The 17,957-nt window shown below is 42.9% G+C and overlaps 1 protein-coding gene across 2 annotated transcripts in view; it reads right to left on the minus strand.

The window, feature by feature from the left end:
* Fggy (FGGY carbohydrate kinase domain containing) overlaps nucleotides 1-17,957 on the minus strand; it is a 369,568-nt gene that overhangs the window by 180,042 nt on the left and 171,569 nt on the right. For both annotated transcript variants that reach the window (XM_057785384.1, XM_057785385.1), the window contains exon 7: nucleotides 7,464-7,592. In XM_057785384.1, coding sequence (XP_057641367.1) covers nucleotides 7,464-7,592 — 129 coding nt within the window. The remainder of the gene's footprint in view (nucleotides 1-7,463; nucleotides 7,593-17,957) is intronic.

The following is a 17,957-nucleotide window of genomic DNA, read 5'->3' on the forward strand; positions in this document are numbered from 1 at the left end:
AGACAGACCCAGAAACTCCCTGAAGTTGTGCGTCTGCTATCTGCTTGGGGCCTGGCACGGCCTTTCTCCTTCCAGTCTCCACAGATGACTTTATCAGTGCTTGGAATCCCCTCCACTTTTATGGACTTTCTGCCTTAAATGTGCCCCGCGGAAAAGCTTCCTGCTGCTTCCGTTTCTGACCCAGAGTCTGGCCCGTTCAGCTCTGATCTCACACCTGCCCACCTGTTGCTTGAACATCACGACTGTTCTGAACCCATGTCATCAGTTTTTATATGTTTGCTCCTCTGGCTTCCAGGTGACATCTCGTGAACACAAAGACAGATCTAGCTTCATGAGTCAATCAGATCTGAAATCTGCATTTCCAAGTCCCTCTTCGTGGATTTAGTGATCCTTACTTTGAGTTCACAGAACCCTTCCACAGCTGTCATGACAGTAGGATTCATGTCGGATGGCAGGCATGCAAAGGAACGCAGAAATAGGTAGAACACGTACAGGAGAAACATCAAGAGGGCAACTAGCACTGGGTGGAGAGCGGGATTTGGAGATGCTATAGCAGAGGCAGCACTGTAATATGACTGTATGTGATGCTTGACTAGGAATGTCTAGGAGGGGGAGAAGGATCCATGCTCAGCAATGAAGCATGGGCATAAAGGAAAGAGGCAGAGAGCATGGGAAGAAGGCCACATGTCCCAGAAGCTCGATGTCAGAAGGACAGAGGCAGAAAAAGTCATGTTGATCCTGACTCCTCAGTCTCCACTTCCATTTCTTTTCATCTCCTGGGTACTTTTATTGAGGAGTTTATGTCTCAGAATATTACTTTAAGAAAGTACCACATTAGCAAAACCATTGTTTTGGCTTAGTTCTTACTTCTACAGAAATAAGCTGAATTGAAAATGAGATATATTATCATTGCAGGTGCTTGGAGCAGAGCAAGGCTCCTCAACCACCATGCTGGGGAGGTCAGTCACTGGACAAGGCTTCTTTGTGGCAGAGATTGGCCTGACCATGCAGTGTAGCTACCAACACCTCTGGCTTCATTTTGTCACATGCCAGTGATATTTCCCCCTCCTCAGATGTGATAACTCTGTGCTAGTGGAATGCAGGTGTCTAAAGTCACCCGTGCTTGAGATCCACCAGCCTAAAGAAAGTAATATGAGCTACAGACTCAATCTCAAGTGCAAAGCTAGCTAAGACACTAGTTATGAGATTCTGGAAATGTCACTGTGTGCCTCACAACATGGGAACTAACCTTTATCTACTAGGACTGCTGAAAAGGGTAAAGATAAAGTAGGTGGAGCACCAGGCAGAGCGCCGGGGCCACGAAAGGCAGGCAGGATATGGTGATGCAGTACTAAGAACTGTGATTCTTATTAAAGATGCTGATATTATCAATGTATTATTAGAAGTAATACTTAGTTAAAGCTTAAAAGTGACTGAACAAACACATTCTACTTTCCAAGAAATAATAATGGCATGGCTTGCTGTGAGCACAGTTCCAGGCATCTCTTACCCAGGGATCCTTCTGTAATTTCCTGTCTCCATTTTGAGGCTATTTTATGTTTTACCAAAGCCTTCCACGCTTAGCGCAAATAACGGTAATTACTGTACTTGCCTGTTTACTAGGCTGCAATTTTCCAAAACTCCACTGCTTTTGTGCATTCACTTTCCATCCTCATCAGCCAGGAAAGCTGCTTGTCAGTATACACTTGCTGAAATGTTTGTTACTTATTTAGATATTCTCAGGGATAAATTCAAAAGTAGACTAACCATATATTAATAGATCCATCATTCCACAGTGATAAGTGTGAGTCACGGATTCTGACCAGTCAGGCTTACTCACAAACCTCCACCTTGCCATGTAGGTTTTGACAAAGTTAGGCAGTCGTATGAACCACTGTTGTCCCATTTGACAAATGTAACGGAAAAACACCATGCAAAGAGCTTCTTCTTAAGTGTGAGACAACAGGTAGAAGAATAGATTCTTGGGTCCATAATTCAGCTCTGAGTTGCCGGTGCCCCCATGGTCAAATAAGGCTTCACATATCTGTCCCCTTAAACTATTCCACAAAGAGGAGAAATGTGCTTCTGTCTCAAGTTTAGAAATAGAAGAGATCATTGCTTGGAACAATGTCTGTCATCAAACATGCCACGCATCATATCCACACATAATATCCATCTGTGCATATTAATTATAAATAAACACTCCTCAAATCACATTACTGGATTCTGCTGCTTGCCTGCCCTCTCTTCCAGAAGAGAAAGCGGTGAGATAATAAACTGGCCTGGGCTAGGCGGTAGTGGTGCACGCCTTTAATCCCAGCACTCAGGACTAAGAGTGGATCTCGGTGAGTTCAAGGCCAGCCTGGTTTACATAGTGAGGTCCCGGACAGCCAGGACTGTTAGAGAAACCCTGTCTCAAAACAAAACAAACAAAAATAAAGGAAAAAAGAAAAAGGAAAGAAAGAAAGAGACTGGCATGGTTTGTTGTTCACTGGAAGAAACTATTGTTCTAGCAAGGCAAGGACCAGAAGTTTTTTCTAAGACTGGCTAAACTAATTCTTTTGCCATTAAACAAACAAAAAGTAGAAAGAAAGAAGGAAAGGGGGTGGAGGGAAATGGAGAGAAGGAAGGGAGGGAGGAAGTCCTTATTTTTTCTAACACTGCAACTCAGAAGAGCAATTTAAGACAATGCAACATCTGATAGAGAATCCATTGTCAGTAATTAAAAAGTTGTGGTCAACCTAGCAAAAAAGGTTTGCTTTTACCAAATCAGGCTAATAGGAGCATAAACAGAAATTTGTGGAGATTTCCAGACATCTCAGATCAGTTGAGGAATTGCTTGGAATTAATGCTTTCTACTGAAGAACTGAGCCAGGTACAGCTACTGTACAAAGACATCTATCTGCCTCCCAGTTGAAATAAGCATCCACTAGGGACTCAATGCCATTCTTTCATTCACTTACTCACTGTGACACTTGCCACGCGGGATGAAATGACAGTATGCTACAAGAACCTACACAAGAGTAAATGAGATGACGTTAACATACAAACCAGCAAACATAAGATACAGCAAGCACACAGACAAGGAAGGATTTGTTTAGCTTGGGAGTCAAGGAAGGCTTCCCAAAGAAGACAGCAGCATCTTCAAGCTTTGATAGGCAGTCAGAAGTTTGTCTGATAGAGAAGAGCCACTGAGAGAGAAATGAGGTTGTTATTTCCTTTCAGGACAGTTGGGGCGCTGGAACCAAGAACAGACCTGGAACAAAGTTAATGCTATTTTTACAAGCTAGAAAAATACCAGCAGCAGGAGCCCTGGCCAGAACCACCCCCACAAAGTGCAAACAAAACTACTCCTATCTGCTGGCTGGATGCTGGAGAACTCACTAACCAGTCCCTTAAGAACAAAATGTTCTTTTTATCTTTGATTTTTCATTCCCACAAAGTCCTTCCTCCTGCTTCCAGAGCTGGAAAACCCATGAATTGAGCTGTGTTGCTCTTGGATCCCTATCTTTCCATCCCAGTCTGTCTTTGGGAACGAGAGTCTACAGGGTATTTCTGCTGAGAGGTGACCCCCACCACTTCTCCGAATGTGGGGTGCAAGGTTGATCATGTCAGGTCCGCATATGACCTGCTCATGGTTATCAGGGCAGTGTTGTGAGAGAACAGGACGGCTGGCATACCACTCCCACTCCAAAGTTAGGCTCTTATCATGACATTTGGGGTCGCTGAGCACCAGGTTTGCTCCATCAGTTCTGAAGGCTCTTTCGGACTTAAATCTATGTAACTTCTTAGGGTACTGAATCACATATTATTTTAAAGAACATGAGGAGGACCATCAAGGCCACTTCTGGAGAGACAGAGGGGTCAGGGACTTGGGTTCTTTCTTCTCTGCCTGCCTAGGCACAGGGAAAAGAAGAGAAATAACAAATAACTACACACCTGGGAGAGAGAGAGAGAGAGAGAGAGAGAGAGAGAGAGAGAGAGAGTGTTTATGTGTCTGCATCCGTATATCTGTCTGTGTGAGCATGTGTATGTGTGTGTCTGTGTCGGTGCACATGTGTGATGTAGATATCACCAGTTTTCACAGAAAAACCACGAAGGGCCATTAGTAGCGCTTCCCATAAAAGAGAAAACAAAAGTTGAAGAGGTAACCTGCCTGTAGGCAGAACAAGGATTTCGTCAAGTCAGATCTGCGGGCTCAAACCAATACTAGGAAGCGACATAAACACAGAGCAGGGAGAGCAATACAAAGCACCCCAGAAGGAACAGTCCTTGCCAGTTTTGTTCACTGCTGACAGGCTCCAGTGTCCAGACCCAGCACAGGCCGCGCACACTTGATATTCATCTTCAGTCCATCTGTGGTCAGATGGTCTTTTAGGTCTCTCTGCCCTCTGTTTTCCACTGAACCCTAACATGAAACACTCAAGGTGGAAAATGAGCGGAATGTTTGCTTCCAGGCCTCTTTTCTTTCCCAGATATCCTAATCCTGAGCCGGCTGTAAAGTGCTGGGGAAAAGAGGCAGGGTAAGAACTAGAAGAACAAAATTAGATCTGAATTATCAGCAAGTCTTCTTACTCCACAGCAGAGAGAATCCCTTCCCTTGCCTTCTCCCACCAACACAGGCACCTGGGTTCTGCTCTTTAAGAATCCAGGAATTTATTCTATCTTTCCACTTAAAAATTTACTTTTAACAGGTAGGAGAGCCTGGGCACAAAAGACATAAGCCAAAGCTCCTGGGGGTGAAATTTCTGTCAGTGAGCTCTGTATTTAGACACCAAATGGAGGTCATCTGGGAGTTTACCCCTCGTGGACAGCACAAAATGTCCTGGGCAGAAATGCGAAGGTGTGTTTTGACACGTCCTTAGGGAGGCCAGGCAAGCTGACGAGGAAACCACAGTGCCTGCGGTTCCCCAAGACGAGGCCCTCTTCCCCGTAGCACCTAGTGGCCCCAGCCAAGTGTTTGTCACCTGGGTGAGGCAAATGGTTGAGACTGTCACCCCAGGGAGAATTGCAAAAGATAATGAAGAAAGTTTCCCTGAGCGGCTCCACGATCTGCCCTGTCAGGACAGCTATGAGACGAGAAGAAGCCATGTCTGTCTACACCTCCAGCTCCGTGGCTTGTACTTCAAAGCATGACGCTCTAGCCAGAAGCACTGCTCGCACTGGGAAACGCTGGAGAGAAACAGCCTTGCCTGTGGTCACAGCCACACCACTTATCACCTTACTCTCCCACGAGCAGTCCTGTTGTTTATTCTTTCTCTGCGCCAGAGCCTGAGAACAGAAAGATGAGCCGGGAAGGGGGGCTCTCCGACTGGTGATGAGTATCACCCAACTCCACACATCAGGAAACAGATCAACCTTCACTCTAAAGTTCAATGTGACCTTACTCAAGACATTTATCAGCTACCTATAAAACACGACGCAATGCTCACCACTAGGAGCATGAGATGAATGATACGGTGTCCTTGTTCGCAAGAAATTCCTAGTCTGGTAGAAAAGACAATCAGATCAATCATAAAGTTACAACATCATGTGATCATTTCCTCAAACAAATAAATACAACAAAAGGAGCACAATTTACAGAATTTCTCAATCTTAACTATTCCACTGAATAGGCTGTTTTATTGACCTTCAAATTGGAGGGGGTTACCTAACCATTGTCACCAAGGGTTAGCCTCCCCCTTGGTGACAGTGTTGAGCGGTGGGAGCTGTAAGAGGTATCCCACATGGTAGGATGGGTTAGGAATTAATGGAGAGGGTTCCCAATGAAAGCAACTTCCTTTCTCTTTCACGTGCAAAAATACTCCCTTGTTGTTCCACCTTCTAACAGAGACAGAACACTACTAGATGTGAGTCTTCTGAGATTCCAGGCTACAGAGCTGTAATAAATCTATACTCTTGGTATCTGTGGCCTTGGGGATGCTGTTACAGCAGCACAAAGTAGATTGAGATTAGCACAATCATTTCTAGGCAGATAACACATGTGCCAAGACAGAGATGTAACGAAATGAAATCTGGAAACAATCTATGGTGAGTCCTTGAAGAGACAGCTCTTGACTTGAAGGCAGTGGTTCTCAACCTTCCTAACGCTGTGACCCTTTAATACAGTTCTTCATGTTGTGGTCATAAAATATTTTCATTGCTACTTTCTAAATGTAACTTTGCTACTGTTCGGAATTATAAATATCTGTGTTTTCCAATGGTTAGGAACCCCATGAAAGGGTTATTCATGTGAACAGCCGCTCTAAGGTAAAACGTGAATCGGCAATTACGAATTGGAGTCTTACTATGCCACCAGAATGCCTGAACTCTTGCCTCACTTCTCAAGTAGCAAAAACCACACATGTACATCACCACACTTGACTAAAGTTTTGTGACCTTAATCCATTATAAGAGATTCGTTTTAGCCACGGCCTGGTATACACATACATATACTCACACATGGAAACAGGCTAACAACACAGTACTTACCTACCCTTGCTGTGCAAGACACACAGTCTGCTGTGTTCTGCCCTGTTCTGTTCTGCTTCATACTATTCAGTTCTGAAAATTCAATGCATGGCTTGGAATGTTTGCCTTACAAATTACAAGCCATCATTTGAAACAAATGCTGTTGTATTGAAAGAATAGGGGAATATATAGGAACGTAGTAAAACTGAGAGATTGAGAATCACAGTAGTCAAAAGAGAAAACAGAAGGAAACTACGGTTGAGTTGAAGACGAGAACAGAACCACCACATTTAACTAGAGTTCTCTGCTTTGTTGTATGTTTTCCTATTAAAATTTGGGAGGAGAATTTGGTTTTGTTTTATTTTACTTTATTTCATCCGCATTCACATAGCTTTGAGGTGCTGAGGACGGAATCACACGCCTTGCGCGAGCTGGGCAAGCGCTTCACACCAGTCCCAGGCTTTGCTTCACATCCACCATCCCTTAGCACCGTGCCAGAGAGTGTGGTGAGGAGCCAATGGGTTTTTGAAAAATGAATAAATAAATGCATGAACTGAAGACTTGAAAGTTATATAGGAAATTAAATCGAGACTTCAATCAAGTAATTGGGTTTAGGAAAAAAGCCAAATATTTTATTAAACAAATATATCATGCTTATAAAGATTTTGCGCTACCATTAGTAAAGAAAGAAGCCATGAAAGCACGCTACCATCACACGCTGTGGACGGAAGTAAATATACGTTGTTCAAATTTTCATGACGCTAGAGAACTATCTAGATCAATGTTATATTATTATGTATTAAGGAATTAATAGTTTGTAACTTTTACTTTTAATTATAAGTTTTCCAATTCTATTCAAATGCTTATGTGTATAAAGGCCTTTTCTTATTTCACCTTAAATCATCAGCTTTTGACCTCTGCTGAGCAAATAGAAAAGATGTATTCTGGGCTCTTGGCGACATTTCTTTTGCCCAGAGAACCCACAGAACCGGTGCTGGAAAAGAAGAGGTTACCTAGTCCTCCTGCATGGGCGTCGATGAGTGAAGCCGCCACAGCAATCCCCGAGGGAAGACCCAGCTCCTTGGCTGCCTCTGGTGTGAGCCCACTTCCAAGACAAGTTCCAGGAGGCAGCACGAGATTTCCTGGGTAGACATGAGAGAAAACAAACACCCATCAGTGTGGAAAACTCGAACATGAACAGAGGGTTTTCTTAAGAGAGCCTTTTTGCTCCATCCTCCTTGCCTGCATTTTCTCAACTGCACAGAGACAGAAACCATTCACCCATAAAACACCCCTCTGCTCATTTTGTGATCTTGGTATATGTCTTTGATAGGCACGCAAACACGTGCTCCAAAAGAAACAGAAAAGTGACTTCTGTGCTTGCTTCCAATTGGAGGGTAAAGGAAAGAAATATTTTGTTTCAAGAAAGAATTTCTTAAATTGTGTATTCTAGCTGGAGGAGATAGGCCCGTTGAAACCTTAGGGGATTCTGTGAGGCTATTGCTTGCTCAGAAACAATTCTTTGGAATTTTGCAATGCAGTGACCCTGATATTTCAAGTGACCTTGAAGTCCTGCCATCGGGGAGGCCTTTAGTTAATAATTTATTGATTCTCTAGCTTTGTGTGGGCATTGCTGGGCTGGAAAAGGCAGTTCTTGTTTTCGATCTGGCTATGAAGATGAGATAAGGTCACCGAAAACCATGTGAGGCAGAGGAAAATGAATTGATCTATCTGTTGTGAGGTATTTAACAGAGGCTGAACCCCTTCCACTCTGGAAAGTATTCTGTAAGTATTTCTGCCTTGCAGGGTCTGTGTAAGACTCAGACCACATGTATTCTGTAATCTCTATTGAGTCCCAGGATCCTAGGATTCTAAATGTGTGCTATGAGCTTCTTGAACATGAAAGCATCACTTGTAATTGTTTAGGGAGCATCAGGGTTAGGCAGAGGTGCCTTATGTTTTCAGCACGTGTGTGTTCACACACACACACACAATCACAAATACACACACACACAAAGACATACAGACATACACAGAGACATACAGACAGACACACACACACAAGTGAAGATAGTAAATGGCTCTAAAGACCCTCTAACTGGAAATAAAACACCTCCCCAGTCCATGCTTATACCTATCCTAAATAAAAACTTCTGTCTATAACTAACTCTAAAAATAGGTTAGCCCAAAATATTGATATCAATGTGGTGGATTTTAGATCTTCTTCATTTAATATTGATTTTAAGTCATTTACATTTAAAAATTTTGAAACACATTGAATTTGTGTTCTGACAAACAAAGTATATTTGGAATAATATGAGTGTGCAAATTTACTTTTCCAGCATTCATTTAAGAAAGGAAAGCATTTCCAGTGGAAATCTAGTATTTGAATTATGTTTGACGAGGCCATAGAACATATACCAAAGATTTGTTCATTGCTGAAAGGGGTGAACTCCCAAAGACAATGCTGGAGAGCTCACCCTGGTGGTGAGGACAAGGGAGAGCTGGCAGGCTGACCAACCCTGCAACTACTCAGGCCCAGAACAAGAATTATGTGTTGGTTCAGCCCAACATCCATTCCATCTGTGGTCTGCTGGAGCACACAAAGGGACCAGTGCTGCAGACCCAGAGTTACGGGATCTCTACATCACAGGGCATCAGAGGGACAACCAGTGAGGGCCCAGCATCGACAGTGTAGCAGAAACCAGAAGCCTCAAACCAGACCAGTGACTCTCTCCAATGAACACTTGCAAGAAAAGATATATGGGTAAAAGCGTCTATTGTGTGACTCACTGTGCCACATTACAACTTCCACAACGAGACTGATTATTTCTCTCTATCTCTTTTTTTCTCTTAAAGTTTATTTTCTTTTATTGGGGAGGGGGAGGTTGTAAGGGCAGAGGGTGGATATGATGGGACATGGGACAGGAAAATGAATGGGATGGAGATGCATGATGTGAAAGATACAAAGAATAAATGAAAAGGAGAAAAAAAAAGAGAAACTACTTAAATATATATATATATACCAGCAGAATCCTATCTACAACAGGCAAACTTGTTATCACTAAACCAGATCCCAAGACTGATATAAAATTAATAGTGAGAGATTCTTTACATTCACTTTTCCAGACTGGATAAATCCTTCTTCTATGACCTCACAGCCAGCTCTCTAACCTGCCTCAGCCATTGACGGGCAGGGGTAGGGGAGGCTCTCCTCTGTCTCTTCCATGCCACCACATGACAGCTGAGGAATGGGGACAGCTATCCCATGCTCACAACTTTGGGACTGGGTCAACCAAACCTCTGCCAATGAGGTTGGCTCTATTGTGATGTCCACGTGAGGATGTCCACGTGAGGTGCAGGGTTTGCTCTCCCGAGTTTTATAGCTGGGGGTGAGCAGGGGCAGCTCTTGTGCCCTTCTGACCTCAGGGTCAGCTCTCAGACCTGCCTCAGGTGTTGCTCAGGTGTTGCCTCAGGAGGGAAGGGAGAGCTGGATTTATTCTTAAGCACAGCAAAAAGAACCGTTACACCAATTGTATGTAGAAATGATAATTTATTATCTATTAAGTTAAATAAGACATCAAAATTAATTCATCTACTTTTTTCTTGCTTTATCATGAGGACTAACAGAGTTGAAAGTCTGCTGTGTTGCTCACACGCTATATCTGGTGAATTGTGCTGGTCTAGCGAACACGGTTCAAATTCATAAACATAAGCGTAGAAGGTTAAGCACTGGTCTGCACTGAATTCCAGGACATAAGAACGTGGAAGAGCTGGATTCTGGATTGTGGATTGTGGATTCTGGACAGTCTCTTAGTTATGTCACCACATATATTCTGTAACGTATGACAGACATTCCTCCTGGAGTCAACTCTTCTATTTCTATCTGTGCTAAGAACATAGCATGCATTTTCTCTCATTTTGCTAACAACATCTAAGAGGGCTACAATAGGATCCATTTTTGTCCTTACCTCACAGGTGGATGTCAGGAAATTGAAACTTTTAGAACAGTAAGTCTCCTGCAGCCACGTAGCTTAAACATTGGAGGCAGGCTTTAGGTTCTCCTCTGACATCAAGTCTTACATTATGACACCAAAGCACAGATTTTTCTCAACTATGCTTTGAATAAATGAAGGGATCAAGGGTATTATTTCTAAAACAAGCATTGTTGTACATTTTTAAATGACCACCATTTAGAAGTCTTGCCTGCTGAGTTATTTTAGGGCTTGATTTCTAGAAGAAAGTAAAAAATAGAAACTATAGAGATTCATCTACAAGATCTACAACTTCAAAGGTGAAACTTCCATGGACAGTTTCATAAGAGAGTTGGAATTAGCAGGGAAGATCGCTTTTCTCTGGGGAGATTTAGAAACAGCTTAGTTAGTAAATGAATGAATCTTGCCCGTGAAAGGAGGCTTCAGAGGACTGTGAGCAGAGTCCTAGAGCTCAGCAGACCTGGTGTCAGGGTACACAGGGCAGGGAAGACCACTCAGCAGGTAGATCATCTTGAACAAGAATCAGGCTAGAAGAGAGGAAGTATCATGGGTGATTGGTTCAGGGCTGGGTAAAGGCAGTAGAGCACAGGTTTGGTTAGGAGTAGCAGGTGATGGACAGAGATGGTTAGAGAAGCAAGCCTTGCAATAACACTGCAGGGCTTGGGCCTCAGCGCTGACACCACCAGATCCCACTGAAGAGGTGACGCAAGAGGGTGGTGGCTGGATCTGTGTTTTTAGACGCTCATTCCAGAAATATTTTAGGAGAGAATATGCTTGATACTAGAAAAGAAAACAACAGTGAAGCTCTTCATTCACCAAAGGGAGAAGTCGTTAAGGTAAAGAGTAATTGGAATGCAGAAACAGAAAAGGCATGAGAATTTTATGGTGGTAATTTTAATGTAGGGACTATGGAGGAAGAGACAATGCCATGGCTTGAATTCCCTTATCAAGAAAGGAAAAGCTGACTTGCTAAAAGAGATTGAGGGTACAGATAGTGGCCAGCTGCCAGCCCCAAGTTCCCCGGGGATCCTCAGCTTCAGATCTTTCTCTTGGACCCCTTGTCCTGTGACTCAGTGAAAAAGGAAGGAAGGCTGGCAGGTGCCCTTCACCCTACTACAACACTCCGCTTGGCTGACTAATGTAATTCCTAACTGTATCACCACTCGGGGTCTCCCACTTCCACAGATAACCATGCTCAGTCTACAACCCATCCCATGTCAGTCTCGGCTCAGTTCCTAAAGAATTCAGCCCAGGCCGGTGAGCCAGGCTTTTGAAGCTAGTGATCTAGGAGTAAAAATTAATGCTCACCATGATGAACATCCCTTCTTAAATTGGAACCACATCCTGCAGGCATCATCTGTCTGACCCCAAACATGAAGGAGCTTTGTTTATCCAAACCAGAAGGATGCAGCATAAGATAGGAAGGTGGAAATACATATTGCGTGAAAAGAAATCTCCCGCATCTTCACTTTCGCAGCCAGAAGCATCTTAGAGGGTCTAGGGCTGTTAGTTGCCATCTGATAACTTTCCCCAATGTTTTCGTTCACCATGAAATTTAATAACCCACAGCATTGCTCTCCCCAGAGCTAATCAAGATGTCACTGACTCAGGCTCCGCAGTTTCTTTTATGCTTCATCAAACCACTTGCTCACGTGTTCCACAAGCGTTTTAGAAACAATGCGGAGAAGATGGTCTGCACCAGTTCTCACCTGCCTTGGGCCAAGGTCTAGGTGTTGGTAAGAAAGCTAAAGAGGCCTCTAGGACTTCAAAAGATTCACATAAAGTCTGGAACTAAGATGATGGAAAACTAAGATATTAACTGTGCAGAAGATAGGAGAAAGGTAGAACGTGCGTGTTGCGCGTAAAGAACCGAGGAGGGCTCCTTACACTGACCTCAGAGAACGAATGAAATATTCAAGGTAGAGACAGCACCTGGATAAGGGTTAGAATGACTTTCAAAAGCGAAAAATAGATGTAATCATACTAGAATTACACTATTCCAGGAAGTGGCTCCATCAAAACAAATGGCGGTTCACTGTAGAAAACCCCGAGGGGCCAGGAGTTGGGGTATCCAGTTTATTAGCGATAGGGGCACTGAGGAGAGGTGGGGAATAAGAGCAGCCTATGCGAGGGCAACACAAGGCTACAGACAGCAAACTAATAAGTACCTACCCACTTGACACTCAAATTCCATTTTTCAAAAGATAAACCTACTATGTGCAGAAAGGCTAGCATGGGAAATTTTTATCTTTCAAACACCCAAACAAGTGAAAATGCAGGTTGCAAGATATTATGTAGAATATGACTTCACCGCAAAAGCAACAGTGGTGGTGGACGAGTTTATAAAACTACATTCCTGGGAGGTAAAACACAGGAAATGTTTCCAGTGGGGGTGGGGGTGAAATATGTGCTTTTTATTAACCTGTGGTTTCTTTGGTGTTTCTTTGAACAAACATTTTTTCAAATCATAGTTTTAAAGGTGTTTCTCCTCTGGTCTGATATTTAAAAAAGAAAACAAACAAAAACACATCTATTCAGCAGAATCCTACATAGTCATTAAAATCCAGGAGGTAGAATTAAGGTATGAATCTAGGAGGAAGTTGCAAGACAAAGTAAGAGTCAGGCCAGGGTGTGCAATAGGGCTCATCTGATGAGCACATTTGTGCCCCCATTAAAGACTACGAACATTTAAGCACGTGTACGTCCAGAGATTTTCTAGAAAAACATTGACTATTATCACAGTACAGATGAGGCTATGTCAGGAGGTATTCCCCTGAGCTATCTGTGTGGCTACCAGATCTCAACCTTATTTGTTGGCTCAAATAAAACCAAATTAGCTTAAGTTTCAATAAAAACAAAATGAAAGCAGATTCCCTTCATCTTTTCCTTGTTCTGTTCTGCAAGCTGAAGACAGGAAAGAAACCCATGGGCGATTCGCCTATGCTCTGATCTGGCCGTGTTTACACGCTTCACCTTGAGATGTCAGGTGGCCCTGAGGACACTTGGGCTTCATGAATTCCCATCTGAATGGACAGATGTGGCCTGAGTGGTCAAACTGGAGTCTACAATTATCGGGTGGCTGCAGGGGCTCTTATTACACCAAACCTTCCCCTACCAGTTTTTCAATTATCTATGACTAATGAGCACTCTGGGAACAGTTTCAGACACACACATAATCCTCTTTCCTGATGTCAGCAGCAGAAATTAATGACTATGTGGATTGCTGGGAGACAGAAGATGCATTATAATGGTCAACAGAACTGTTACCCTCTCCAGGAAGGGGGAGGGTATTGAATTAACTGGAAGGTTCAGTGTTCCTTTGTATTCTGAGAGGAAGATGAAACACATCGTGGGGAGTTGGCTCCAGGCCCACGGAAATGTCAGAGAGGTTTGGGCGTGGGTGGCATGCGACCCTGCTTCCTTGTGCTTGGCTATGGAATGCTAGTACCAGCTCGGCTGGACAAAGCTCACAGGTCAACCAGATAGTATCCAAGACTGTGCTAAAGGACATTTTGCCCTGCCAATGTAGAGAGTCCTGGAATTCTTTCCAGCAACCTACTACTTTCAAACTTATTTAAAGGTGGAGAATGAAACTGAGAACATGCAATTCTCAAACACTATGCTGGGGATATGAAAAAAGTATTCAGTGGCAATTGTTAAGTTCAGCGTCTCACACAGACATGGAACATGCTTGGACGGCTCCAGAGAATGTCATGGTCTAGCCTGACTCAGATCACATTGATAGGTCAGCTCTGGGGATTCTCTAGATCTGGTACAATTGGTAAAAAGTGGCCAAAAAGATTCCAGTAGTTCTAGCTCCTGAACTGGAGTTACATTTGTCCAGAATGGTTCGGACAGCTGGAGAATGCCTAAGAAACCCAAATCTAGCATTTTTCTGCCACTTGTTTAAGAACAACTTTTTATGTGCCTCTCAGAAATCATGTCATTGTAACTAGAAATTAAATTCTATTTCCCTTACCAATATCAAATGGAACTGTATGACATTCTCTGTCACTCACTAAAGAAATGGTGAATATGCAGCTACTGTGTGCCATCCACTGTCCCAGAGTAGAAATCAGATCAACAGTAGAGGAGATCTTTGTAGCAAGTACTAGTCCTTTCTAGTACCACTTCTGAAATATATCTGTTAGCTAATACATCTTAAAAGTACTCTGTGGATTGGACTGTTTGGTAAATACTAGGGTCTTTGACTTTGTATTCTGGTCTACACTTGGTATTAACAAATAAGCACACCTTGTCTTAGTGTTTCTATTGCTGGGAAGAAACACAATTACCATGACAACTCTTCTAAAGCAACATTTAATTGAGGGTGGTTTACAGTTTCAGAGGTTTAGTCCATTATCATCATGATGGGAAGCAAAGCAGCATGCAGGCAGACATGGTGCTGTACAGGTAGCTGAGTTCTACATCTTGATTCGTGGGCAGCAGGAAGTGAACTGTCCCACTCTGGGCATAGCTTCAACATAGACGGAACTTCAAAGTCTGCCTCCCCAGTGACCCGCTTCCTCCAACAAGGCCACACCTACTTTTTTATAGTGCCACTCCCTATCGGCCAAGAATTCAAATACATGAGTCTATGGGAACCATACCTATTCAAACCACCACACATCCTATACCTTATTATTGTTTTTAAATGTAAACTGTTCGGCCTATTAGCTCAGGCTTATTATTAATAGCTCTTACAACTTAAATTGGCCCATAATTCTTATCTATGTTTAGCCATGTGGTTTATACCTTTTCTCAGTAAGGAATTCTCATCTTGCTGCCTCTGATTCTGGATGATGACTACATCTCTGCTTTTCCTCTTTCCAGAATTCTCCTAGCCTGTTGACCCCAGCTATATTTCCTATCTGATTACTGGCCAATCAGTGTTTTATTAAACCAATACAAGTGACAAATCTTTACAGTATACAAGAACATTATCCCATAGCACTGTCCCAACCACCTCCTCTCCTATGTTGTGTGTAATGCTACAAAATGGCCCTACTGCAAAGTGCCAGGGAACAGCCTATATTTTAAATTCACTTCTGAATAACTCTAACATGTCATTTCCCCATGTTAGGTTCTACCTATCTCTCCCAGTAGAAAGAGAATAGTTCACAGACTATTTTATTTCTCTTAGCATAAATTTTCCCTCATTCCTAAATATCTAAAATAGATTTAAAGTAATATTCACTTAATAAAATGTATACTTTTTTTTTTTAAAAAAAAAGTACTTTTCATTAAAAAAAAAGGGACAGAAGAGAATAATCAATCAACTTGGACAAAAAGGTTGAAGTTACACACTTATACACATATGCTGAGTATTGGTAGATAGTAAAGAGAAAAGCACTAAGTTTAACTCTTAATCTAGAATGCTACCAGGGTAAAGAACCTACTATACTCCCACCAGTGCTCCACTCAAGCATCTCTGACTTCGGACGATGGAAAACATCAAGGGCAATGCACATACCCGGCAAATGGCAGCCAGCATGCTGCCCCCTCTCCCTGTGCACAAAGGAGGCTGTGGTAGCAAGAGACTAATGAGTCCATGGTCTTGAAGAATACAGATCTCAGTCCTCTCAGATGAATAAGCTGGTTCAAAGAGTCCAATTAGCAAGTAGTTACTGCAATAGGCCAGTGAGCCGAAGAACAGGACACATGATGCATATCTCAACAGGTAATTACTCAAGTCTATGAGCCTCTGGTAAATGTTCTTAGAACATTTCTGTCAGTATGACTTTCCATCCTAGTAACAAACCAGTGACAGGCAAATTCTTTTGGAAAGCAATAGAATTAGGCTCTGTATACAGATATTAGAGTTTATTGCTTTATAGACTAGAAACAAGAGCACAAAACAATTAAGGAGTAAAGAGTGAGGGATTTCATTTGAGACCTGGAATGGGGTCAGGATTCAAATGTTTGACTGTAGCACCTAGGATTTTCCCAACCTACCATGTGATGTGGGAGAAGGGGTTAAGTCTGGACTGCAGTGGACAGAAAAGGAAGACACCTCTGATAAGCTACGTATAGGAACAATATCACAAGGGCCACAAAACTTGAACATGGTGAAACCCTCTACCTTCTCCTTTCCTAGACTGGCCCTTAGAGAAAAGGAAGCCAGACAGGGTACTGGCTCTCTGGGCATTAAGCAGTTATAGAAACAGAGTCTAGACTAAACACAGGGTTCCTGACTCACAAGGCTTCCTCAAAATTCTATACCCACTGTTATATATACCACTGGAAGCTCACCTAAGCCAGGACCATAAGTCACATGGTGTCTCAAATAACTGGCAAAATTCAATCGGATCCAAAGGTGTGGGAGGCAGTTCTGAACTATTCAGGGCATGGCTGTAGTCTTTGTATCTTGAAATCATCAGGTCTGACACTCACAGTGACCTAATTCTCTAGATAATTGCTGATGACCTATTTTGTTCTCCCTAGCCTAAGGCTACCTCCTAACCCCCCCCCCCCCAGGTGGATCCTAATTAATCCCTCTTTCCTCTGGAACCCTCAGCGTGGTGTCTGGAATTACATCATTCTGTTCTTCACACACAAAGGCTACTTTCCTTGCACCCAACTCTTCTAATTTCAAGGATAATGGCCTGAGGGCACAGCTCTTAAACCTGTATTGTCCCAGGCAGGCAGGTTAGAATAACTTGTGGGGTTCAACTTAGGTAACACCCAAGTTTGGGTGCAGTCTATGGCCTTGTTATTCTCAAGGTTTATGATCTTGGGCAAGGGATTTCTTTCCCTTGCAAAGCTCCATACTTATAAGAATGCTAAAATAATGCTATTCTTCGCCCAGTGTAGTAGGAGCTGCGGGCTGCGTTCCTGCCACCCAGCTCCTGGGTGCCTGGCTAGCTTATGCCCCAAAATAACAACACACAAACTGTACTCTTCTAAGCACTGCCTGGCCCATTTCTATTAATGTGTGTACTTACCAGGAAAATTCTAGCCTACGTCCACCCTGGGTTGGAGCTTCATCGCATCTGCCCTGGGGAGCAGAGCTATGGCGTCTCAGCTCACTTCCCTTCTTCCCAGCATTCTGTTCTGTTTACTCCACCCACCTATGTTCTAACCTACCAGGGCCAAGCAGTTTCTTTATTAATTAACCAATGACCTTCCTCCATCAGCCCAGAGTGGTCATGGTAATTCAGCAAGATAATGCCAAGGAAGCACATTTGCTGATAGCACACACACAACAAAAGATCAGCAAGTGTGAGACACTATCACAGTTATCACAGCTCCCTGTGCCCGGCATGTAACATTGCCTAGCACAAGGATGTCACATAATTCATTCTTGCTGAGTCTGAACAGCCTGAGGGTCTATGACGTTAGTGTATGATGAACTGCATGCTTTTGAGGTTATATGCACAAGCTGCAGAAACCATGAAAGGTGTCAAAATATTCATAGTAAAATCCATGTTTCTGTGGTCATATTTCTATGGTGTGTCTTTAGAATGATTTTTTTCCTTGGTTACACTTGCTTTTTTTTCTCATTAAGAATTT

The sequence above is a fragment of the Chionomys nivalis genome, chromosome 11, assembly GCF_950005125.1.
Source record: "Chionomys nivalis chromosome 11, mChiNiv1.1, whole genome shotgun sequence".
NCBI lineage: Eukaryota > Metazoa > Chordata > Mammalia > Rodentia > Cricetidae > Chionomys > Chionomys nivalis.